Source organism: Nipponia nippon, unplaced genomic scaffold (genome assembly GCF_047370975.1).
Source record: "Nipponia nippon isolate SJK-2023a ecotype South Korea unplaced genomic scaffold, ASM4737097v1 scaffold_6, whole genome shotgun sequence".
Taxonomy (NCBI): Eukaryota; Metazoa; Chordata; class Aves; order Pelecaniformes; family Threskiornithidae; genus Nipponia; species Nipponia nippon.
The window spans coordinates 81,472,657-81,497,788 of NW_028262380.1; the positions used below are offsets into that span (position 1 = coordinate 81,472,657).

The following is a 25,132-nucleotide window of genomic DNA, read 5'->3' on the forward strand; positions in this document are numbered from 1 at the left end:
AGGAGCCATTGGTCCTGGATCTGTATGTCCACGCATACAGGCGTAGCATCTGCGAAGTCCCGCTTTCCCTGCCTGCGGTCAAAGGGGAGGGCAGATGTAGTGGTGCTTCCCTTGGATTTTGATACCTTGCGGACTTTGGCAGGTGTGCTCCTTGTCTGTCCTTGGGCTGAGATCTCCGAGGGTGCTGTGGGATTACATGCAGCCAAGCTCTCTGACAGCTGACTGTTTCCTCTATGGTGCGGAGCACACCTTGCTGCAGACTGTTATTTACCCTGGGAGGGCAGTGCCTTAGAGTATGCCTTGGTAGAGTCTGCCGCCTTTTGCTGACGAATGTGGTGGTGGCTGCGTTAAGGGAGCCAGTTGTGTTTGTGCCCTCCCATGGGACTCGAGGGCAGCTACAGCCCATGGCATGAGTCACGCTCTCCCGATTTCCTGCTGCTTGTCAGTGTGACAAATCCTGCCTGCCCTCCTTTTTCCATGCATCCTGCAGTGCCCAGGGCTCCCCGCCACTGCCTTCTTTCATCAGCCTGTGGCCAGAATCTTTTCAGGGACCCACCCAAGAGCTGCAAGCAAGAGCACCACAGCCTTCAGGGGGTTTAGGAGGAGGGTTTCTGATCTGCCCACAGTGCTCGGTAATGATGCTCTTGCTTCCAAGCAGAACCTACTGAACTGCTGCTTCTAAGTGTATTTCTCAATGTGTGTGTGTGTGTGTGTGCCTATTTCTAACTGGCTCTTTCTTCTTTAGCTATCAGCTGAGATGTCATCTTCCAGCTGTCTGAGAAATGGCCTGTCGTCAATAATGGGAGACAATCAAATGATTTGCCTGTGTTGGGTACTGATTTACAGCTGCTGTATTAAAGGGATCCAGTAACGTTAGTCTTGAACTTGAGTGTATCTTTGTTTATTGCACTTCAACAGCCAGAGAAGATTACAGCTTGTTTCTGAAGTGAGGGAGCCCTCGTGACCCAGGACTCGCTTCAGGTAAACCCTAAACCTGGCTGATAAAACACCGAGGGAGAAGGTCCCAGGAAGGGGAAGGAACTTGACCCCAAGCAGCATAATTTTGAAGGCCCTTCAGTATCTTGGGGCTCAGAATGGACAGTGTTAATGTTTCTTCCAAGCTTGTTGTTAAATTTTTAATCAGCTTGTTCTTTCCAAGGCATTTTCCAAATACTTATTGACAATTTTCTTTTGCCTAAAACTGAATTTGAGACATTTGAGCCAGCTTTAATATAATCCCTTTTCACTGTGGGTGGCTTGAAGGAGACAAATTCTGGTGCACACATGTTTTTGTGGGAAAGAACTCCAGATGGCTTGAGTTTCTAAACCATCCTGGCATGTTGTATGTGCTGTATGTCGGGCTAGAGGAGAGCTCTTATAAATCAGTCCAGCTTAAGGTTGCTGGAATGCGTTTGTGGACACTGGGCTGATGCAGAAGGCTGCGTCCCACCCTATTCAAAGTCACTGCAAGTTATTTTCCCCCATTGATTTGAGCAAAGATCCAAAACAAGAAACTACTTCACAGCCCTTCAGTGCAAGGGAGACCCCTGCCTTGCAGGCTTTGCATAATGAGAGTGACGTAAGGAAAATCAAGCCTTAAAGTCATAAGGAGAAAATATAAAAGGACCAACAGGTACTGTTTCTGTTAGCTGTGGGGGGGGGTGAGGGTGGGAATCCAGAGCTGGTGCCTTCTGCATCTCTGATATATGGGGGAGGTGGAAGGGGTGCCTTGACTATCGCTGTTCTTACCAGCAATCCACGCTGTGCTTGCCCAAGTTTCCCTGCAGCTCTCATGACAACTTGAGGGTGTGCGGTCCTGGCAGTGTCACTGTACCACGAACGGGCCTGCGGTTAGCCACGCTGGCGGAGCGCACAGCTCTTCAGCTCTGAGCACAGCACATCTGGCTGTTGCAGAGCAGGTAAGTGATGCTGGCCTCTGCTGCAGATGACCATGCACCATGGAAGCAGTTTGGGGAATGCACTCCTTTCTAGAAATGTCCTTTGCATTCGCAGATGCCTTGGAAGGTGCCAGATCTGTTCCAGGGACCTCCAGCTCCTGCATCGCCTTCTCCTGACTTCGGCAGGACTAAGTAAGGCATTTCAGCCTGAGTAGTGCAGTGCTGCCTCTGCCTTCCAGCCCTGCTGAAGCCACTCCTGTGTCAGACAATGGAAGAAATGCTTCCTGATGTGCCTACTGTGACAACAGAGATGCAGTCCTTTGGCCTGGAATGGGCCGAATGTACAGTTATCTTTGAGAAGAGCATCCCGGGAGCTTTAACTTTATGGGTGGCACTAAGTGGTGAAAGCTGATTTGTGAACAGGAAATGAAACCAAGGCTAGACCCCCAACCTGTGTGCGTTCCCTGCAGTTCAAGGCGAAAGCTACCAAGAAGGCATGCTCCAGTGATGCTCCTTCTCCACAGATAACTCTCCTTTTATTTTTAACCAGAACAGGCTATGTTACTTGCCATCTTTCTCCTCTTGCTCCACTCACACAGGGTCCAGACCCAGCTAACCAGCTCTACTGCCAGAGTACCTTCGGGAGGGCAATGCAGGTGCATTCCCTTCTAGCTGTCCTCACCTTTTGCACACCATGTTAGCCTCTTCAAGGCCTGTACGGATTTTATTCAGCTGGTTAAGGACAGGGGAAGGTGCAGTTCCCCATCTCTCCTCCCCAAGCCCCCTTGCAGTTTATTATGAGTTAAAAATCAAAGCCAGCTTGTCTGGAGCTAGACCACAGGAATATATAAAGCTTGGTAAGTGTTGCTATCCTACGGTGATATCCCTGTGAAAAGTGTTCCAGGGTCTGTTCCTTGTTGCACGAGTTTGCAATGTGGTCATAGATGTAAAGTAAACAACAATGTTGTTACGAAAAAAACAAATATTAAAAATTGCTGGAGTTAAGAAGCCTCTAGAAAACAGGCACTTGAAGGGCCAGTAACCTGTGATCTCTGCTATGAATTCATACTGCAGTCCCTGCTATAGCCTCCGGCTCCAGGGCAAGATCTTGCTGTTTGGGGTACGGTGTCACAGGGGAACAAGGGCAGGTCTGTCCCCAGAGATGTGGGTCTCGCACTCTAATACGGCAAGAAATGGTAAAAGGAGTGGCTTGGCAGGTGAAGGTGCAGCCTGGCAGCGTACAGCTGCAGGACAGCACACTGCTTTTTACTGCTTTTTTGCAAGTGTGATGACTTTGGAGGAGAGCTTAATCTTCCTGCTGCCTGGTGAGCTGCAAAGAGGAGGAAAAGATGTACCTGGATTCATCAGCTGAGAGTAGAGGGGACCTCCAATGAGGAACAAATGCAAACAGCTCCTTTGAGATGAGGCAATAAACTCTGAGGAGATGTGTTTGCCACCTGCAAACTTAAAAGGTATGGGGAGAGGTGCTGAAGCGAAATGAGTCCAAAGTAACAAAGCCCCAGTTCTCCTGGGTAGTTAACACTTTGCTCTAGTTAAATCTAATCCACTGAGAGATGAAACAGAAGGATTGTCAGCTTGGGTCAGTGTTAATGAGGGAAATAAAATGATGAGACATATTTTAAATCCCACTGAAGGTATCGGCGAACTCCTTTCATCACTTGGAGATAGTGCAAGAAGTTCTTTATAATTAACTTAATTTATAATTAACCTGTAATAGAGATGCTTCCCTTTGAATGTAGGGAATGCTGCAATCGGGAAACCCTCAGGGATAAGAATGCTGTAGTGGCATGCGGCCATGCAACCCCAGCTGGCATCCAGGGCGGACTGGACCTTCAGCCCTTCTTCCTGGCACAAAGCTCCCTCTGAAGCGGTGCTTTGGGAAGCTCAGTGCCTGCAGGCTTTGGGAGGGGCTCTCAGCCTCCTGCCAAATTGGACTGTGGCTCCAGAGTCATCCTTTGTCTTTCAGGAGCAGGCTAAGGATTTTTCCTTGGGAGTCTGGCTTGATTCCCCTGTGGTCTCCAGACCAACCCTGAAGTTTCCGCACGGATAGCGTAGGGCTGGAAGATACCATGGTGGCGAGAGCACTGTTTTAGCCAGCTGTGCAAGGGACCTTTGGTGCAGAAGGCTGCAGAGAAACTGTGTGCAACAAAACTCTGCAGGGGGTTACGATTACTCAAGCAAAAAGGCAGAGACTTCTTGGATGAGACAAACTAATGGGAGAAACGGGAAGAATCGGACATCAACAGCAGTAGCAGAGGGCTGCTTAAGTTAAAGTCCCCAGATATTCTAAGAGGTAGAAAGCAGTCTTGTGTGTGTATGTATATATAATGAGTATATCTATTATGCTACAACAGTGTAATATTTAGGTTGCAAGAGTAACCAGGGGCTATTGCGGAGACCAGGATCCCATCCAGGCAGTATTGACACAAATATTCCCTAAAGGCAGCGCAAGAGAAAGGATGCTGTCTTTGCTCGATGAACCGAGAATGAACTTAGAGAGACAAGAGCAAATCTTCCCTAAAGAAAGTGCAAAAACTCCCTAACTTGGAGCAAACTGTAAGCTTTAGCTCATGCTAGGAAAGGGTGGCGAGTGTTTCTTGCTGTTATTTTACCAGTATAATCCTTGCGCTAATGAAAATGAATTGGAGCACTTTCTCCCTCCCTGGCCAGCCTAAGTGATCCAGGTGTGCGTTCCTGCTGGTGTGATGGCTGAAGCAGGGGTGCCCTCCCAGGGAAGCACATGTACAGTACTGCTGCGCTGGAGCTGAGGCCAGATGCCATCTCCAAAGGAGGAGGAGGAGGAAGCTACTAGTTGCTCTTTCAGCAAGAAGCGGAGCCTCTTTCTCAGCTACAGCAACGAGTAACTCAATATATAGCATCAACAACTACCAGTGTGTGTGGGTTCAGTGAAGACAAACCAGGCCCAGATACTGAAGAGCCGGCAGCGCTGGCCCCTGCACCCCGTGTCACACGGGCTAGACAATATACCGTAGTCCTTGAGTTAGCCAGCAGCGGAGGTGTGTTCTTAGACCTCCCAAAAACAGGGGTAAGCCAATTCTAATGACAGGAGTGAGTACTCAGGGATATGACTTGCCCAGGGCTAAGGTGTATTTTCTCTCACAGGAGATTAAAAAGAGTCATGATCAGCATGCTACAGCCTTTTGGTATTTACATTTTTCTCAAGCAGATCCGGGGCATTTCTAGGGTGTTACAAAAAAAAAATCAGACTGGCCAGTTGTCTGGCTTCAGCCTGTGCAAATCAAGAGGTAAGTGAAGAGTTTGGGCTGGGGACCTGGTGCTGGGCAGGGCCCCATGTCCTCAAGCAAGCCTGCAAGGCCACATGCTGGGAGGGCACCCTTAATTTTCCTTACAGGGGAAAATTCCTTTGGGCATCACCCTCTGGATGAGCAGATGCCTCTTCTCTCCCTGCTTCTGTCAGAGCTGCCTGATGGGTGCAACAGTTCCCCAAAAGCATGTGAGAGAGCAGTAACTCCTGGAAGTGAGGACGTGTACACCCCAACTACTCTCTCTCAGGGCACGTACGTATTGCAATCCCTTGCTATGAGGCAAATAAAGATCACTTGGGCTCTTCGCTGTGTTCTGTCTCCTGCCAAGGGTTTCTTCTCACAACATCACCTGCTGGTCCTGAGGTGCAAGAGCAGCTTGCATAGGGCAGCATCTCTCTGCCCCCCCCCAGGCCTTCGAAGCACATTTTAATCCTCTGCCTGCCTGCTCTGAGCTTTATGTTTTGCCTTAGGCACAAAACTCTCATTGCAGGAAGCAGAGTGCGTGGGGGCCGAGTCCCTCCTCTGCGGGCAGTGCAGGGTGTCCTCTCCCTGGTGTTGTGCCGAGGGGCTGGGGTCACCCTTGATGGCGTGGGGCTGGGAAGCGGGGCCTTTCTTTGCAGCCTGTCTCCCTCTACAAACCCCCTGAAAGGCAAGGAGACCCACAGGGGAATTTTCTCCTGCTTCTTCCTACTGGAGGCTGCAAATGGGAAGATGTTCTTTCTTTCGCCTCCCCACTACTGGCAAATGGAGGGCAGTTGGGTATCATCTCAGCACTGTAGTCTGAGAATAAAAGCTTTACTAATTTCACAGGGCATAAGACCATGAGCGTTTTAAATCAGGGGCAAGACCGAAGGGTTTGTTGCTAAACCAACTACGCTGCCAGTGCAGAGCACTCAAGGAAAACAAACAGCGCTGTCTCCACGTATTATTAGAAAGGTATTTCTCTGTCTGAACAAAAGGGTCAGAGGAGGAGACTTCAGGCCAGAAAAGCAGCTCACAAGAAATACGCGTTTCAGAAGGGGAGTCGGAGCGGCCGATGCTATGGCACTGCACGGCCCCGGCACCGCAACTCCCCTTGCCAGCAGCTCTGTCTCCAGAAATGCCGCAGCACTGAAAGGAGAAGTCTCCAGGGATTTCACAGAGCTGAATGGAAAACAATACAAAAACCCAACCGACCAAACAGAATTTGCTCAACCCCTTACACGTGGCAGCAAACAGGGGAACAACTGCACAGTAACCCAGGCACACAGAAAGCAGGCGCCTAAAGCCTATCTATAACACGTGATCCCAGCTAACATCATGCTAGAGACTGGGGCAAACTTAAGGTGGAATTACGTGGGCTTCCTCCGAACTGTCCGTGGAGGGGCCTGCTCTGGGTGGCGTTTGCTACCTGCACCCGCTCTGCCCCTGCGGTTCGCCCCCAGCTTCAGCGTGGCTCTCGCGTATGCGTAGCATGGCCAGGGAGTTAGCTGGAGGCCAGAGCGTGTGCGGCATTTTCCCTGTAGTACTTTCAGTCAGCATTTTGCCCTCTTTTATACACCCCAGTCACAGGGCTCCAATTCAGGCTTGTGACTTTCTAGTTCAAACGCAGCTCGGCTTTCATTCACCCGGAATCATATGGGATGCTGAAATGCCACGTGAACGTTCAGAAATGGGTGTGGGGCAGACCTGGGGCAAAGGATGGTGTCGGGACTCAGGGTGCTGCTCGTGTAAGAGCGAGCACGCTCTAATGAAGTTCCAGCAGCCTCCTGCGGGGCAGCATGTTGCCTCCTGCTACCTAGCCGTAAATTCCTGCGCTGTTTTGTAAGCTGCTCTTCCTAAAGTTACCTGCAGATCAGCACCGCACAGGCTAGTCATGGCTTAGCCAGCAAGGAGCATGCTGCATTTATATAGCTGCTCTGATTCAAGTTTTACAAGTGGGATTGTGAAGCTGCACGTCATTCATGTCACTTCACGTATGAGGGAAACTGAGGCACAGAGGCCTGAGGACCCTGCTAAAGCCAGTCCAAAGCTACGAGCGGCACCCAGCTGATCCAGTCACAGACCTGCCATGCACCGCAGCTGCTCCCTGCAAAGACCCTCGGGGCAGTGATGCTGTGCGCTTTTAAAGGACATAGTAAAGGGGAAAAACGGGCGTTAGGGACTGGCTGGGAAAGCAGCCTCCTTTTTTTGCCTGCTGCGCTCAGCCCTGCCCGGCCTCTTCCTCCGCTAACAAAGCATTTCTCTTTTCCCTCCGGAGTCTTCTGCAACTGGAATGGAACCAGCGAGATCACGCTACTTCTCAAAAGCTGCAACCTCAGTTCTCATATCTAGTAGTGCCCCACACAAACAACCTTAACTTTCAGGCACTTTTTAAATGCGGGCATAGAATATAACAAACCCTTGGGTTTCATTTAACTGCAAGTAGCGATGATTTGTACCCAGGGGCTCCCGTCAGCCCAGGCTCCCGCAGGCAGGAGGCTGGGCCAGGAGGATGCATACACACATATTCTCAGAGGCAGTCACTTTGCGGCCGTAACACGAGGACTCCAACCCGGATTTTAGACAGGGATCACTTAACAAAAAGCAGCCACCTCGCTGCAGGCACGGAGCCATACGCGGGCTCCTGGGATAAGAGCCAACATACACTGCATAGCAGCTAGAAGAGCTTACAGTAAGGATTTCTAGGATCACGCAGAAGCAAACAATCACTAGCTTTTAAAATCATACACATCCTGCCTGCAAAGAACAATATCAATAGAGATCTCCCGCTGCCCACTTTAAATGGCTGGCAAAGCTCCAGCCCCAAACAGCTGCAACCGATCCCCTTCTTCACCCCCCCTCCATCATGTGATGGTCCTGCCCAAGTGATTTAAGCTGCGGGAGCCGGGCGCTGAGTCATGCTGGGCTGTGGAGCAGGGGCTCGGGGGTGTCCTGCCTGGTGGGGACGGTGTCTGCAGCATGGAGCAAGTGAGTGCCTTCTTCGAACTGGACCGGTGTGCCGAGCGGGGCTAGGGTCTGGTTGCGTATGGGTTTTGGGCTTGGTGCCAGAGGTAGGAGGAGAAAAGGATTAGCTGAGAGGAAATGCTGAGCTGATCTGTGGCTGTGGGAGGAATAGTTAGGGCTGACCAACTGTTTTTCGTTCACCTCCTCTTCTCTAGCATGTTGACTAAGTAGGGAAGCTATTCTAATGCATGTTTATATCTTTGAGTACTCTAAAAGTTTGGGACTATTTGCAACTCTACAGTTGGAATATCCTTTATACCTTTTTTTTTTTCCCCTTTGTAGTTTCCTTCTGGAAAAATGCCTTTTGGGTACAGAACTAGACTAACTCTTAATGCAACAGCAGAGAAAAGCAGGACGGTGGTGTATTCTGACCTACTGCTGCTCCCCTAACTTTCTGTCCTGAAAAGACCCCCTGGGCACTGAGGCTGTGTTTCAGGCCGTGCTCCAGCACTGTACTAGAAATAGAGCTAGAAAGCAGCATTAGTGCCGTGATGGTAAGCAGTGTAGTGACTGGGGGAAACCTGACCTTAGCAGTCTGTGCTGTGGGCAGAGCGGGGAGTAGGCATGAGGGAAAGCACTGTTGGGGCTAGGTGGCAGTCCTAGAGGAGTACTGGGCTCCAGAGCAGGCAGCAGCTGCTGGGCATGGGCCTGCACAAGCCAGGCAAGGAGAACTAGCCCAAGCAAACAACATACCTAATTTGAAATTAGTCTCCCTGCCTTATCTGGCATGTGGTGCAGTGGAGCTCAGCATCCGTGTACCTGGGCCTGGAGCACACACAGCAAAGCATGATTTGCGTTGTACCTGAGCTCACCAAACAGCATCTACCTCTTAGCTGAAGCAGGCTGGTGATGTTAAGCGATATTTTGCGGGTACGTGGCTGGGGGAGTGAATAATCTGGCTCTGGGGAAAGGATCAAGCCCTCTTCTCGGCAGCGGGAGCTTCCCAGGGGGGTGTTTGTTCTGGTTTACTGGGCTGCAGCCACAAGTGGGCTCCACGGACTCCTCTCTGTGTGTAGGCTGCTTTAAGTCAAGACAAGAGACTTTTTTGGTGGCTCCTGGTGCTTGGAGACCCACCTAGGGAAGGGAGACAGACCCAGTGTTAGAAAAGCTTGGTAACTGATGTTAATCCTGTGCTAATGGCTCAGTCCACTGCTGACTTGAAGGTGCAACCTTTCTTGCAAGGATGTCTTCTGTAGCAGCTGGTAAATCGGTGCCTGTGGCCTACTCGTGTTACACTGGCTTGAATCACCTCCTTGTCGCCTTATATTGCTTAGTGGGGTGCTGGCTATGAACTAGAATTCCCTGGCAGAGGGCTGAGGCAGGCAGCTGTCCTGACTCGGCCCTTCCTCTAGCATGAAACAGCAAATGCATTTGGGTCTGCTAGAGCTGCTTTGTGCCTTGGCCCTGGCACTGCTGGTAGGCTTGCCTTGGGACAGACTAACTCCTGTGGTTTGGCCCTGCAGGGACTGGTCGTTACCCAGCTGGACATACAGCCCGGTGAGTGCATCAAGGTCAAAGGGAAGATCCTGTCTGATGCCAAAGGGTGAGTGAGGAGGTAGCGACTGGACTGATGTGGCGCTGGGGGAAGCCGGAGCTCCTGCTGTGTTCAGCTTGTCAGCACCGGGTAGCTGGAGCTGCTGCGCAGGCACCTCTTTTGCACTGTCTCTCTGTTTCCCCAGGTTTGCTGTGAACGTAGGGAAGGACAGCAGCACCCTCATGCTGCATTTCAACCCTCGCTTCGACTGCCACGGGGATGTCAACACCATTGTGTGCAATTCGAAGGAGGATGGCACGTGGGGCGAGGAGGACAGGAAGGCGGACTTTCCCTTCCAGCGCGGTGACAAGATCGAGGTGAGGCCCCAGGGGTGCGCGTGAGGCCCTGGCACAGACCGCTAACGGGCCAAGGGCGCAGCTTTTTAATGCTGCTTTGTACCTCTGTGGTGGAGAAGGAGCAGGCGTGGAAAGGGGACTCGGCAACAGGGGAAGAGGCTCGCAGCTAAAGCCAACGCGCTGCTTGGAAGTGCTCTGCTCAAGTCAATGCCCGACAGCTCAGATGTGTTAAGTGCTCCGCTCTGGCCTTCCTTTGCAAGCCAGACAAGTAGAAGCAATTAAAACACTGACCTGAGATTGAGACTGGGTCTGTCTCATCCCTTTGCTGCAAAAGCTTGGAGCTGACCTTGGGGAGAGCAAAAGAGCTTCCTCCCCTCCATGCCTCTGCTGGGCAGGGAGGAGGCTGAGCTGGTGAGCGTGGCCTTGACGGCAGCACCCACCTGATCCGTCCTGCCCCCGGACTGGAGGTAGTGGGGAGTGAGGCCTGGGAGCTGTGATGTGTTAGCCTTCCTTCTTGTGGCTCTCTACAGATTTGCATCTCCTTTAATGAAGTGGAGGCAACGGTGAAGCTACCTGAGGCTGAGTTCCAGTTCCCGAATCGGCTGGGCATGGAGAAAATTGAATACCTGGCTGTGGAGGGTGACTTCAAAGTCAAAGCCATTAAGTTCAGTGACCAGCTATAGCTTGGTTTGTTTTGTTTTCTCCCCCCCGCATATTGAAATAAACCCAAACTTGCAATGGCTGCTTCCTCTGCTGTTTTCTGCTCTAATCTGCTTGCTCCTGTGTGCGCTACAGGGGTGGGCAGTGGGAAGGGGTATGGATCTATGTGCCTACTTACACTGCGGCCTTGCGGCTGGTACTGAGTTAGACCACGTGCCGGGCAAAGCATGATTTACTGTGAGTAAAGCTTCCTTAGCAGTAGTTGCTCCCTTGACCGTGTTTGCTGCAGTGCGTGGTCCCTGGCTGGCCGGTTTCTAAAGTCCGGGACTAGTCCCAGCCAGGGAAGCTCCACAAGAGTATGTTGGGCATGCGTTGTGCCATCTCTGACCGAGAAGTTCTGCTCACGTCTCCTTGCTGCGGATGGGGGACTGACAGGGAACAGGGCATGGCTTGTGCTCTTGCAAATAGCTGTGCTTTCCAAGAACATGCTCAGTCAGCAATTGGGTGTGTTGCAGGCTGGCACTAGTGTACTTCAGGAGAAGAGCAGGCAAGTCAGGCTAACTGCATTTGCTAGGGGAAAAGACATGGAGTGTACGGGGAAGCCTGACAGAAAGCTTAGGAGTGAGGTCTTGAGAGGATCCAGGCTGGCTGTGCTGCTTCATGAACTGTGCTCCTCACACTGTCAGAGACCCAGTATCATGTCGTACCATGAAGTCAGTGGCTTAGCAACATGGCAGGTATGGGTGACAAGCCATGTGGCAGCCTGTAAGTGTCTTAACACTTGGCTGCTAAGCTCCAGATGCAGCCTGAGGGCTGTATCAAAGAGGGTTACTAGAGGTATTAAATCCTGAGTGCACCAAGCACAACTAGCTGCAGTTAGGCAGACCAAAAAGAAAAGTAAAAAGCTTAGTAAACAGTCTCTTCTGCTTACAACCTTTTGCTCTGCTTGTGCAATGCCTTGGAGTGTGTCTGCTACTGCTGTCCCCCAGCTGCCTGCTAGCCTTGCCTACCCAAGACAGGGCTCGACTTGGGACTGCTGCAGCATTTGAGGACCTGATGAAAGGTAAAGCAAGTCCTGCCTGTGGCGAGGTGGGAGCGTGGGCAGGCTGCTCAGGTTTGGGGGCTGGCTCTGTGACTACTGAAGCTACAACAGTGCTGCCCCAGTGCAGCTCAGCTGGTAACTGGCTGTGTGGGTGAGGTCTTCCTTAGCCAAATGCTACTGAAGTGGTGGAATTTGACTCGTGTTGGCTAATCTCTCTCAGCAGGGCTGTTCTAGACCAGGGCTGCGTTTGCTGCTCCTTTGAATAGCTGAGCAGTTGGGCCAGCTGCTGCGGTAGGGGCAATGCCACTCTACAGAGTGGTTTGGCCATTTGAAGGCTTTTTATGGAGCGGCTGACAGGCTGCAAGCCTGTTGTCTTCATGTCAGCACAGCTGCTGCATGGCAGTAACACTGTCCAGATCTGTACTGCAGCAGCTGGGCATCCCCATGAGTGATGGGGGGGATTTGCTTTGAAGCAATCCCCAAGGACTGATGTCCTTTTCTCTCTGCTGTGTGATAACCCTTGTTATGGAGGCCTTCTTGCAGCTCTGCCAGAAGGGCATGAGTTGTAGCTGTGTCTTGCCAGTCACCCTGTGGGCAGAGGCATGGTGACTGTGGATAGACAGGGCTCTTCCTCTCAGCTCTTCAGAGCTGATGCAGCTAATGACAGCAAGGGACTTGGTGTGCAAAAGAGCAGGAGGCTTTCTGGGCACCTGTCCCTCTGGGGACGTCTGTGTGCCTGGGGAACACCAAAGGGCTCTGCTGCAGGGTCCAAGCTCAGCAAAAGTTTCCACTACGTACTTGCTGGGAGGGTGGGGAAGGCGTTGCTGTAACCACTATCCTCTGTGGGAGTAGGACAGAGATAGCATGCACCCTGCATGGCAGGAGCCTGGCCATGCTGCAGGACTATCTCATTTGACACTGATGGGGCACAGATGATGGTGCTTATAATTCCTGTCCTGTATATACTGCATTATTTACAGGCTAGGATGTTAGTTTTCAGAGGATAGGATGTGTTAATTAGGCAAAGGATGAGAGAAGTCTTACTGATGCTTTGCCTTCTCAAATAAGTCCTGAGATTTTTTTTTTTTCCGGAAGGTTATTTGTGCTTGGGGAGAAGAGGATGGCTTTTGTCTTGTTTCCCCCTCTATCCCTGTGTTACATGATCTGACTGAAGGTAACCTAAATGACAAAGTGTACATGCACTTAAAAAGTACAAGGCCCTTACGTTGCAGAGGCACAGGGGAGCTTTCAGCTGGTCCCTCTGCTGTCTCTGTTCCTGGCTGCCCTGATTAGGTGAGGTTTATGTCTGTCAGTGCTGACAAGAGTAAAGCTGATCTCTTTTTTTTTTTTTTTTTTTTTTTTTTTTCTATTAAGTTAGCAGGCAAGAACACTTGTGGCTAACCTACCTAGAAATCCTAACTGCTATGCTCAGGGTACACACAGTGCCTGCATGGGGGCCAACCTCTCTTGTGCTTTCGACAAGTTGGACATCCTGCTTTTTAACACTGGCAGCTACCACTAAGGAGACCACAAAACAGAAGAAAGGGTAGGAAGGAAGCATGCCCTTGCCAGCGCTTCCTGCCTCTTGAGTTCCGTTCTCCCATGGCCCAGAGCTAAACCACTCCTGTTCCTATAAGTGACACTGGTAAACAGGCAGAGTAAATGCAGAGTGCCCTGGCTGGCTCCTAGAGTGATGCTAAGACTTCTGCTAGAGTGATCAGGAAAGCAAGACGGCTACACCCTGCTGCAGGCAGAGGGTCACAGTGAATGTAAAAGCAGGGCTAGTCCCTGCCAAGTATGCTCTCCTGGAAGCGCATGGTGAACTCAGCTTGTCCGTATCTCTAGGAGGACCCTAAGCCCTGCTTGCTTTGGGGAGGAGCAGAAAGCACCGCAGCATGGCCTAAGGGTGTGGGTTTCCTTTTTTTAATTTAAATCCTGCATTGTGTGTAGTCAGTCTTGCAGTCCAGCAACACATCTCAACAGGAGCCAAGAGCCTAGAGGAAGCATCTGCCCCTTGGTTACCTGAACAGTGAGACCGACGCTGGGGTGGGGGGCAACAACAGGGATCCCTGTTGAGAGGTATGCGTTTGCTGAATCCTGCAAGTTTGCTGATCTGTGCTCTGTCTCCATCCCTAGCTATTCAAGCTGCACCACATTATTTCCTTAGAGCATCGTGGCGAGGGAAAATGGGACCTTGAAACCCCTGCAAAACAGCTGTGAGGCTTTGCGTTATAACATGGCGATTTAGACTGGATATTAGGAAAAAATTCTTTGGGGTTGTCAAGCATTGGAACAGGCTGCCCGGGGAAGTGGTTGAGTCCTCATCCCTGGAGGTATTTAAAAGATGTGGCGCTTGGGGACATGGTTTAGTGGTGCACTTAGTAGTGTTAGGGTAACAGTCAGACTCGATGACCTTATGGGTCTTTTACAATATAAATGATTCTATGAACACAAATTAAGTGATATATGTGATCACCTCATGTTTAGGAAGAGGAGAACAAATACCCAATTACACAAGAGATTCGTTAGGAAACAGGAGATGAGACAGGAATTAAAATCTCATGCAGGACCTAGAAGAGGAGTGATGGCTAAGACAGACCAGCAGCTTTGTCTTCTCAATAAATAACTTCTCCCTGAGCAGTTCACACTAACTTCACTTGACAGAAATAGGCCATCCAAGTCACTCTGTAGCTACACAAGCATGCATGTGACACTGTTCAGTACAGCCTCAAAAGACAGTTGCAGGACACTGTGCACCCACAAACTGTGCATGGTGTAAGTTAGGTGCGGTGTGCGGAAGGAGGGTGCGGGGGTAAGCCCGTGGGTGATGCAGGTGGGGGGGGGGGGGGGGGCATGGGAAGCCAGCTGGGTCACTTCCCACTGGAATTTACAAGCAAAAAAAGGGGCAAGACAATTTCTCCCAAACAACAGACATAAGAAATTAACCGACCTCTTGTTACACAAAATGAACAGGTGACCCCCAGCCAGCTTTGCAGTGTGCTGATAGTCATGTTCTTTCTTTGTCACCCCAGTTTCAACGTGCACAAACCAAAGGGAACTTCCATCATTTATTTTCAGAAAGTCAGCCTCAACCTGCAAGCTGCATTACCTGATCATTGACCCCCCACTCTGCTGCAGAGCATGAGAAACTCTAACCACGCAATTCCCCTTCCCTGTGGTGTGAGGGGGCCACGTCCCCGTAGGCTGGGGCCCTCTCTCCGAGGACACCCCTGAGGAAACCAAACCCCCACACGCCTGTTTTCCAACAAACTGGGACATTTTTCGCTCTCAACCCCAACCTGGCTGCTCCACAGCTCCAGCAGGCAGGCACAGACTGCAAATCCTTCCCACACGAGGGGAAAACAATGTATAAAAATATATATGTGCTCACCTTTTTCGCAGCAGGCCTCAGGCTGAGGTGCGCATCCTCCTGCAGTGGCTTGGGTGTGGGCTCCTGGCCAGCTGCCCCCGAGCCCTGCTGTCCCTCGTTAGCCCTGACGACCCCACAGGTGCTAACTGTAAAAACACACCTGGAGGGGTGGGCAGCAAGCCCTGCTAGCATTTTTGGACATTTTGGTGAGGGAAAGGTGCGGGGGGGGGGGGTCCCGCCGTCCCCCCGTCCCCCCTGCTGTGTGCTGCTCCCTTCAGCAGCGTGAGGCAGCCCCGCCTGGCCCCCTCATCAGGTAAAATGGCGCCCACCGCAAAACCAGCTAGAGAGCCGACAGAAACTCCTGCAGGAAGCCACTTTCTCCCCCAAACCCTCCCGCGTTGGCTTCTCATTTTCAAATGCCATCCCTACTAAGCTTGCCCGGATCATTTTTTTAAATCACAATCTTATTTTAGCTCAGCAAAACACCTGTGGCACAACGAGCTGTGCAAAAGCGGGTCCCTTGTAAGCCTCAGTATTTGGTCACGCTTTCACCAGCTCTTATTCTCCCCAGCTGAATTATGTGGTAGTTTTTTTTTTTCAGTCCTAAAAATTCATTTAGTGCTAAAATGAACATGAACTAAGTAAGTACTGCTGGCTTCTCTTGCTTCACCTGAAAGCCATCCCCTCACAGAGTACCCCTAGCAGAAAGACAGGGTCTCAAGCTGCAAATCACAGAGGAAAAAGCTGCCTGGCTCACATATACCATGTTTTCTTTATGGCGTAGCAGAAAATGAACCCTTTTTCCTAATCCCAAGTCCTAATCCGGGCAGAGCCGCGCTGACACCCCCACAAGCCCAGCCGAGGGTGCTGAGCCTGGCCGGCTCCAGCTCCCCGCCATCTTGCAATGGGCAATGAAAAAGCACACTTTTGCAGGCATTTTTAGCACTAACGCGCAGCAAGCTGCACAAAAGCCAGAGCTACAGCTGGAGAGGTTGCGTTACCGTATGCGTGTAAGCAACAGCATAAGCTGCATGCGTGTAAGTGTCTGGCGAACACCCTCCGGACTACTTCAGACCCTGAATTCAGCCTATTTCTGCAGTTTGTACTGAAGAGGGACAGCAGAGTCTGGCCAAACCAGGCAGGAAAGGACCGTCTCCGAGACTGAGACTACTCTGGCCACATAAATACATTCAGTTGCACAACACAGACGATGTTTGTTCAGGAATGCATTGCTTGAAAAACCCTGTAATACATGAGAAGTGTACGACACTTAGTTTACACGCAGAGGCACGAGCAACAGTCCTGTAGGAGCACAGCCAAACCACAACGCCATGCCACGGTCAGCATACATCCCCTCTGGAGGGGATATAAAGAAAGAATGAAGGATATAAAGGCTTTTATGTGAATCAAGCCCAGATGTAAACACTGGCTTGGTGGATGGTTGAATAAGGCATGGAGAAACCTGGGGATCGGGTCTCTAGATATGCCCCTAGTTTGCTCGTACCGATTTAAAGCATGGGCTCTCCTATGAAAAGCTCGCTCCGTTTCCCATGTTGCAAATGACAAGTCACTGCTCATGTTACTATGGAGGATTTGTGTGGAGTGAGTATGAAATGCTATCCAGTTTGGTTTGCTTGCCTCTCTTAATTACCAGTCTAAACGATCACCACAGCGGCTGAGTTGTAGAGATGATGGATCATGCCTGATGTATAAACTGTTCTGGTGCTCTGTGTTTGACCGATTTTATAGGTAACCTTCACAAAAGATCTTGTGTATAAACTTACAACCAACAGACCCTAGCATGTAAACACTCTTTACTATATTTAGTCTTGAGGAAAGCATCTGATGTGAATTCCTTGTGACCATCAATTGCTCAAGGCTGTGATAAAAAAAAGCAAATTGTAAGTCGGATGACTAGATTTTCACGGTGCTTATATCACGTGGCGTGGCATGGCAGAGCAGCCTGTAGGCACAGCGTGTTGCTAAAAGCATGTGAGGACTTACTGAGAGCTAGGTTTAAAAGACCTGCTGGAATACCCTGCGTGATAGACAGCATCACGGCGCAAGTGCATGCCTCCATCTTTTTCTGCTCCCCCGTGCTGGGTCTGGGTGCTGGGACAGCAGTGCAGGTTGATTACTTTCAAAGCCCAGGAAAAAAGTGCACCCCAGCTCCCTGGTGCCAAGGCTACAGCCTGAGCAGGAGGCTGCGGAACCATGATTTAGATCTGCCTTGGTCCTGAGAGATCCCTCAGAAACTGGCTGGAAATTGAAGATAATAATTTAAGGAATGCTGACTTAGGAAAAATGCTTTGTTCCTAACTGTAATGTGCAAGCACAACGTAACATAACAGGCAATGAGGCACCCCACTGCTTTCGTACAAGTAGCTTTTACTTTGAACTGGCAACACGTGTCAAAAGTGTAACTAACTAACTGCTTTGTCCTTACTAGGATTTCTCCTCAAGCTAGCGAAGCGAGTCTGCGCACTTCAGCCTGTGCTAGGCATCGACTGTAGCCAGCTGAACGGGCCAGGGAGCTGTCGCGGGATCCTTCGGCAGTCGACGGACTTCTCCGGAGGCCGCTTTGGAGAAGGCGCTCGACTCGGGTACTCTGAAATGACTTGGGGAAGAGTCTCATCCGCTGTCACCGGAGAACTCAGCCAGTGCCGCTGTCCCCGCGGCACGGTGGGAGGTAGGGTATTCCATTCCAGAGTCCCAAATACATGTTTCAATTATAAAAATAATGCTCATTTTTAGCAAAACTGCTCACCAGTTGAGAACCACTGTTGGTCCCGAGTTGTGTTTTGAATCATTTGTTTTTAACATGCTGTAATGTTTAGCCCCTGCTGCAGTTGCAAGGGGAAATACCCCAGCTCTGGGATGCACAAGACACTGCATTTTGGGGAAGGGGTAGCAATGCAAATCACGCTCGCTGCATCTAGCTTACTGGTTTTCTCCGCTGCAGCCATGTAACTACAGGTTCAGATCTAAAAATCTCACGTAACCAGACCCAAAATTCAGATTTGTTTCAGTAAGTTTACAAGGACTAGACAGCAAGTGTAAAATTCTGTCCATGGTGTTCCTGCCCCCTGAAATCATGTCATCACTCTGGGAAATGAGGTTCTATTATACTCTAGTTCCAAAAACACAAGAGAAAAGCAAGGTGGGATAAGGACCAATGAATAGATTCCCCCGATTCCCGTTTTTGGCAAAGGCACTGAGCAGTAAATCTACTGGCTTGGCCAATGTTTAATTACTTTTAAGTACCAGTCAAGATGTGCTTCTACCAAACTTAGCAAAACTTGCAGTTAGGGGAGCAACTGTTGTGCAAAGACCGTTTCCCTAATGATAAACTTACCAGTGCTTACAACAGAAATACGGGTTTTAACTCCTTTTTCACCTGAAGATCTAAGCTGTTATAAAAATGTAAATAACTATCACTTGCCTCATTAGCTGATGCTTGCGTGTACAGTGGGAGCACACACAGGACTTTCGTCATCAACCCCCAAACTTGCTGGACCACAGAGCCATGCCAAACATCTGAATTTCCTCTAAACCACCATGAACCCTTAACCTCAAAGTTTTTCGCTGGAAACCTGACGAAAGAAATTGTTTTACACACTATTTAGTAAAGCCTTATATACCACCACCACAAGGCTGGCCGACTGCCCGCCACTTGGAAACACTTGACTCGCAGCGTAACGCCGGCACGCAGAGTGATGATTGCCGTCAATCACGCGTCCCGCGTGGGCGAAGGTGGCTGGACCTCGCAGCGTGCGCAGCCCGAGGTGCTCCCCCTGAAGTCAGCACTGGTTCCCGGAGCAAACGGGCAGACCCCGCTTGGATGGGAGGCTCTCCCTGGCCTGAGGGCAGACTGCAGGACTTTCTTTCTCAGGAAAGAACTTACTAAATGGAAAATGCACTGTTGGCCGGTCTCAAGCTGTTCGCAAAAGCCCGCCAGATTTGCCAAGTCTTTCTGATTTGTTTTGGTAAGCATAGGATGGAAGGGTGGCTGTAAAAAAAAAAATCTAAATGAAAACAACTTTTAAGTATGATAAACTAAATGGTAGTACTGTGTAGGATTTTTTTTTTTAGGACAAATTAAATGTTTTGATTGGCTTGAAACAGCTCCCCCGACTGGTTTCCTGAAACTCCACTCAAACAAATAATCATTCTTGAGTGACCCCAAAAATACTTTTCCCTCCAATTTTGTTTTTGATTCAGCTATTAAGGCATAAAAATCAGTTCCCCTGCTTTGGGTTCTCATGAAATGCTGTACGAACCTGAACAGCATTCAAGCTCAGAAGTAAGGAAAAGGATATATTTGCTGTCATCACAAGTAACAGGCTTGCTGCTTCAAAAGGCATGACAAAACCAGGTAGATTTTCTTTTGGGTATTGGAGGATTGATGCTTGATATGACAGAAGGGCACTGGCATTTTCTTTAGTCTGCCAAGCCGCCTGTGTAAGAGCTATGAAAAAAAAGAGGCTTTAAAACCAGCACTGAAAGCAACGAATGTTGTAGTTTTCAGGCACATGCTAGAGTTGAAATTCAAAATGAACGGACTTCAAAAAACTACATAACTAAAATCTCTGCTCTGGTCCTGGTGGCAAGATAGGATGGGATGAAGAATGCAACACCCTGGAGGAAGGAGAAGCTTGAATCGCTGCTGCAGCAGGAAATCTCTGTAAGGTTAGAAGAGAGATGACCCGAATCTGGCTCGTCAGCTGCGGTGGTAATCTGTTCATGCAGCTTCGAGCCATTTCGTTTAAACGGCGATGCAGCTCGTTAGAGAGGAATATGCAACATGCACGTTCCATACAGAAAAAGGAAGTCTGCCCCAATCTGCTTTCCTGACTGCAAACTGGCAGCAATCCTCCAGCACTTGGTGAGTTGATACCATAAAGTTCAGTCAGGCAAATTTCCTTACTCCAGGTTGCCCTGACTAGGAAATAATCCAATAGTCTTTATGGTAGGCTCTTGTCTGTCTAACCAGGGTGCACACCTTTATCTTTACATGTGTGTGATTTCTGTGGGTAGGAAGAGAATATTGGATTTCAAGTTAACGCCTCTTCTAGCTTGTAAAATAATTTCTGATGAAGTGGGTTCAGACAAATGAGGTATTGCTGTATGAAAAAAGTCCTACTGTACCTCACCCCTTCACAAAAACAGGCCTATAAGTAACGTTGTTAGAGATCCCTCTCGTATCTCACAGAAATGCATTCAGGCTGCAGCAGTAACACAGATCATGAGTTAGATTATTCGCGACAAAGGCAGACTTCCCCCCCGCTCCCGCAGCGAGTCCAGGCCTGAGTTCGTTACTTCGTGCTAACTTGGACTCCCGAGACGCAGGTTCTCATAAAAGCGTGTTTAAACTCCCAAATCAGAGGATCACACGATCCAGAAGAGGAAAGACTGTATTTTCCTGGTCAAAATCTCCTTCACAAGGCCACTGAATGGTATATTTAGCATGGGTTGAAACAGGTTGAAGCTTCTTCTGGTAGCCCTTTATTATATTAAAAAACAACAACAACAACAACAACAGCAACAAAACCACGAAGAGATGTTCCAAGCTAATGCATGACTATCTTTGGGGTTCCCTCTTTTTGTTACGGTTTTCACAAAATACAAAATTAAATGTCTTTTCTACATACAGAACAAAGTAGAATCAAGTAACTGATTAGAGTATGTACAAAAACTTACACATTCTGTCTTGTTCTTTAAAAAATATAAATATCAATAATGTTCAGTGGAACGGGTTGGTTTTATTTTTAAGGCTTCATTCTTTTAGATCCTTCATTATTTAATGAGGTGCCAGGCAGGCAGGAAAGGGAGGGAAGAGAGGAGGTCATGTTTTCTTATTAAAGGTAATGTGTTTAATTCTCGTGAGATTCTTCCTCATCTCTGGCAGGAGGAGATTTCCCTCCACATTGATTTAAGTTTCCAGGAAGCAGAGGTGGAAGGAAAGGAAAATAAAACCTTTATTATTGCTATTTTTTCCTTCATTAAAATCTTGGCTTAAACCTGTCTCTGTTCATTGTCTTTGTAGAGAACCATCTGCCAAGTACTTGGATTAAATGGACTCCGGCGGGAGGACTGTATCCCAGGTCCACCTGGGAAAGGTTAGAGTGAGGAAGAGACCGCTGGAGGTGTTTTACCACTGACCCCGGCAGAGGTAGCAAGCGCTGCGGCTAGGGCAGCTGCTGCTGTTGCATCCCGGGGCGTGAAGTCTGTGGGGAGGCTTTCCATCAGGCACTTGAGCTGTTCCTGACCCAGTTTGATTTTATCGTCTAGCTCTCGCTGCTCTATGAGGAGCGCTGACTTCATCTTTACAAAGTGCTGGTAGTCCTGGAGCTGTTCCTCAGAGAGGTAGTTGCCCAGGATCTCCAAGACCACCCGTTCTCGACGGTCAAGGTTTTCCTTCAGTTCCCGGGCATCTTCATGCTGGCCAGCCAGCAGTTTCCTCTTCTCGTTCAGCGAACTCTGCACGCACCAGAGAGAGTGCTTCAGTATCAGCGGCATAAAACTCACCGATCCCCCCTCTCCTTCCCCCCGACACCACGTTTGCCACCTCTGGGGCAGGCGGGATGGCTGCTAAGCTCCCAGACACGCAGTCAAAAGCCTGGGGGAGGAGGATGAACTCCTCATTGCCGATTGAATGTGAATCCCCCTGAATCAGACTCCGAATGTTCTAGTCAATGTGGGGCAGAAAGTGCTCCAAGAAAGCCAGTAAAACTGGCTTGAAAGCAACAGCTACCAGGAATATCTGGCTTTGTCTCCCTCAGCCACCCATAGAATGTTAAAAAGCAGCTTCAACTGAGGCAGAAGGCCGTGGGTTGTTCCACAACACACACCACCATACAGCCTTTTCTCCAGCCGCGGGTCACAGCCGTGCTGTCCCGAACACGGCCGTTCTGTTTCGGGACAAAAGCTGCAGGATGTGAGGCATTTATAGAAACCGGGACCAAGATTCCTAGGGACAGAACCGCGTTTGCTACTGCTTACACGTAAGCACTAAGACACCTGCCTTCCTGTGAGCCTTTGGAGGTCCTAGCGTATACAAGCACGTTCTTGTGACTGCTGCTGTCCCGCATCCCGAAAAAGGCCGAGATGCTACGGTTGTGCAGATACGTACCCGCTCTTCGCTGTTGGCATTTTCCCCTAGACTACTCAGAACGTTCTCTACGCGGGCCAGGCGTCCCGAGAGGGAGAGCAAGAGGTTCACCACCTTATCCAAATCGCCAATGAACATCTTGTACTTGTCAAACTCGTTTGGTTTGCATAGCGTGCTGATCAACAGCTCCACCTCCTCTCCAAGAGCATTATTCATCTTAATGTCTGCAAGCAGGCCTGCCTTGGCTTCCTTCAGGATTTCCAGTTTGTGGGTCAAGCTCCCGATGAGCTCAGCCTGTCGGAAGGGAAACACATTGCCACATCGGTCATTACCGTGATCACCCTGGCCATATGGATGACGACAACAAGAAGATATGGATACAGTTCCTGAGGAGCAGGGTCAAGTCAGCAACAGCTGACAAAGAAGACATGAAGGAAGAAACAGAGAAAACTCTGAAATTCCACATCTAGGGGATCAGCTGAATACCCGATCAGACTGCATGAAGATACATTTGTTCTACCACCAACAAACATAGATAAAAAAGATATCTGATTTGGTGAACCGTATTCTGATACCCAGCTACCTACATCTGAAAGATGTAGGTTCTTTAAAGTCTCTGAGGGAAAAGAGCTACAGCCACATCTCCTGCATATTCCCCAGCCTGAAATTTCTGGTTTGGATGTTACATTTTTTACGACCCAGAACTGTACAAAACAACTGGCAGAAAAATAAATTTAAGCTGTATTAATGGCATAACAGGAGGCTGAGCTGACACTAGTTACATACGGCTTAGCAAGAAAGATGTAATTGCTACATATTTCCCCTCTTAAAGTACCCTGAAACTACTGACTGCTCCTTACTCGGCCGCCTCAGTGCTGAGGTGCAAGCCTCAAATTCAGCTGTGACCAAAACTCCCTGCCTGGGCGGGCACTGCCTCATACAGAGAGGCTTCAAGCAAGCATTTACACCAAAGATGCTCTAAATTTACTTAGTGACTGAGCAAAGACATGGAGAGCACACACCCATTTTGTGAAAATGCTGGCAACTGTTTCCTAGCTCAAGAAAAGGAGGCCCCCGGCGTTCAGTTACTCCAGAAACAGCAGTGCTGCACATGTGCTGGAGATCCTAATTTCTGTTAGGATTTAGGGGAAAGGCATATGCAAAAGCAGAAGTCTATGGCCTGGGGCTTGCAATTCTTGCTTCCATTTACTCAGAACGGAGAGCGCAGAGAGCAGGAAAAACTCTTCATACAAGGGTTGGGTATTTTCAGCCTCCGCAGTTTACGCACTGCTGAGGCACCATTATAGGTATGCTAATCTACTCTGCATACAAACACTGCAGGATGAAAACAGAAGGAAATCACCAGGTTGCTGGAAAACAGTCTCTCCAAGTTTACTAACACAGTCTTCTTTCCATCAAAAGTAATTTCAAGTAGGAAGGCGGTCCGCTTCAAAGGAGAAAGGATCTTCAAACCCAGCTCAGGCTGGGGGTTGCTCTGAACTGGCCCTTATCCCCAGGGGCGGCCTGTCAGAGCGGGGTTTAGAAGGCTGGTTTCGCAGCCGGGAGGTTAACAGCACTGTTTGGGCAGACACCGCTAGATGGTACGCTTTGCGTCCACCCTCTGGAGCGCGTGGTTTTGAGGCTGCGCTACGGTCCACTGTCAGCTTCCACATGTACGCAAAGACTCAATAAAATGCGAGTAAAATTCTCTTAAAACAAACGTCAGCTAGCAGGCTTACGCTAGAATGACTGCTAAGTCACACCGTTTGTTAGCAGCGTAGTTCAGGGGAACAGGAGAGCAAAGGCGGTACTAAATCCCACCTGCTAGGATAAGGGACAACCAGAACTCCTTTACGTGGATTCTCCCCTCAGTAGGACAGGTAGCATCCAGAGACAAGAACCAACACTTGCCCTTCCCTGTGCCTGTGATGCTAATGCCACCTTCAGAAGACAGATCCGAGGTCTCTATCAGTTGATCGTTGGACCAAATCCTGAGCAGCAACAGAAAGGATCCGTTTTCAATGATTACGATGCCGGTGGGAAAACTCTATAGCGGGACTCTATGGGCTGGACACAAAGTCTGGCATTAAGCTCGACAGGTTTTCAGGAGGGACGAGCTGCTCAGAACTGACAGTTCTTCCTCCCTGCTCCGGGAGCTTTGCTCAAGGTGCAGACCTGCCCTCCAACCACAGCAGGAGGCTATGGGTCTGCTGGGAGTGACGTACCTTTGTTCTGAAGGCATGGGAGCTGGACGGGGACTGAGAAATACGTGCTTTGTGTTCATTAATCAGTGACTCTCCTGTGATCCCAAATGCCAACCAATATAGCTCCTTTGCATACGTACAATGGAAATGAGCTTGGTTTATCCAGATGACCTCTCAGAGTAGCTGCCTTCTCAGATAATGCCTATGCAAATGTTATTTCACACAGCCCATGAACAAACATGCCAGGCAGATCTGGCTGTCTGGGCCTAATCACTCCCATCTATTTCTGTTTCCCATGCAAATGTAACCTTTGAGGCCTGGGACTTGTCCTCCGTGGCAGGACATCTACTTGCAAGCCTGTCAGATGCTTGCAGCATGTCCACTGACTCCTTGGAGCAGCACCCTCGTCTTGTTTAATCACTCCCTACCTTTCACATTGGTATAAGCAGGCAGCCGGTTTTGAAGTGAACAGCACCCCAAGAATCGATCGAGTGCTACAGACATGGCAAGGGCTGCAATTACCTTTGAAGCTGGGTGCTCTACGACCAATGGCTTGGGCCCGACGGTAATTAAAGCAGCAGATAAAGGCCTTAGGCAAATGCTTTTGATTAGCAACACATGCATGATCCATCTGTGTAGACCTGCTGCCCAGAATCTGTGCAGGACCACAGAAATAAGAGATGGCAGGCACGGCGAGCGTCTCTAACCCGTTCCAGTGGCATGG

General features: G+C 49.6%; 2 protein-coding genes and 1 long non-coding RNA gene across 10 annotated transcripts in view; 2 read left to right on the top strand and 1 right to left on the bottom strand.

The window, feature by feature from the left end:
- Positions 1 to 916: 916 nt before the first annotated feature.
- LOC148051619 (uncharacterized) lies at positions 917 to 3,397 on the top strand. The gene is made up of 3 exons (XR_015700055.1): positions 917 to 981; positions 1,777 to 1,919; positions 1,993 to 3,397. It is a non-coding gene; the product is annotated as an uncharacterized LOC148051619 (long non-coding RNA).
- A 4,644-nt stretch (positions 3,398 to 8,041) lies between these two features.
- On the top strand, positions 8,042 to 10,763 carry LOC104023376 (16 kDa beta-galactoside-binding lectin). The gene is made up of 4 exons (XM_009477184.2): positions 8,042 to 8,155; positions 9,655 to 9,734; positions 9,871 to 10,042; positions 10,552 to 10,763. Exons 1-4 carry the CDS (start codon positions 8,147 to 8,149, stop codon positions 10,702 to 10,704), a joined length of 414 nt encoding a protein of 137 aa, XP_009475459.1. The 5' UTR covers positions 8,042 to 8,146; the 3' UTR covers positions 10,705 to 10,763.
- Positions 10,764 to 20,465: 9,702 nt separating this feature from the next.
- The window catches only part of SHROOM3 (shroom family member 3), a 152,911-nt gene continuing 148,244 nt past the window's right edge, over positions 20,466 to 25,132 (bottom strand). For all 8 annotated transcript variants that reach the window (XM_009477183.2, XM_087737210.1, XM_087737215.1 and 5 more), the window contains 2 exons: positions 22,226 to 22,498; positions 20,466 to 21,573 (listed from right to left, as the gene is read on the bottom strand). In XM_009477183.2, coding sequence (XP_009475458.2) covers positions 21,214 to 21,573; positions 22,226 to 22,498 — 633 coding nt within the window. In that variant the 3' untranslated portion in view covers positions 20,466 to 21,213. The remainder of the gene's footprint in view (positions 21,574 to 22,225; positions 22,499 to 25,132) is intronic.

Coding starts and splice junctions, on each gene's coding strand:
- LOC104023376 (XM_009477184.2), top strand. Junction 9,735..9,870: donor ATCCTGTCTGATGCCAAAGG/GTGAGTGAGGAG, acceptor CTGTTTCCCCAG/GTTTGCTGTGAACGTAGGGA. Junction 10,043..10,551: donor AGCGCGGTGACAAGATCGAG/GTGAGGCCCCAG, acceptor GGCTCTCTACAG/ATTTGCATCTCCTTTAATGA.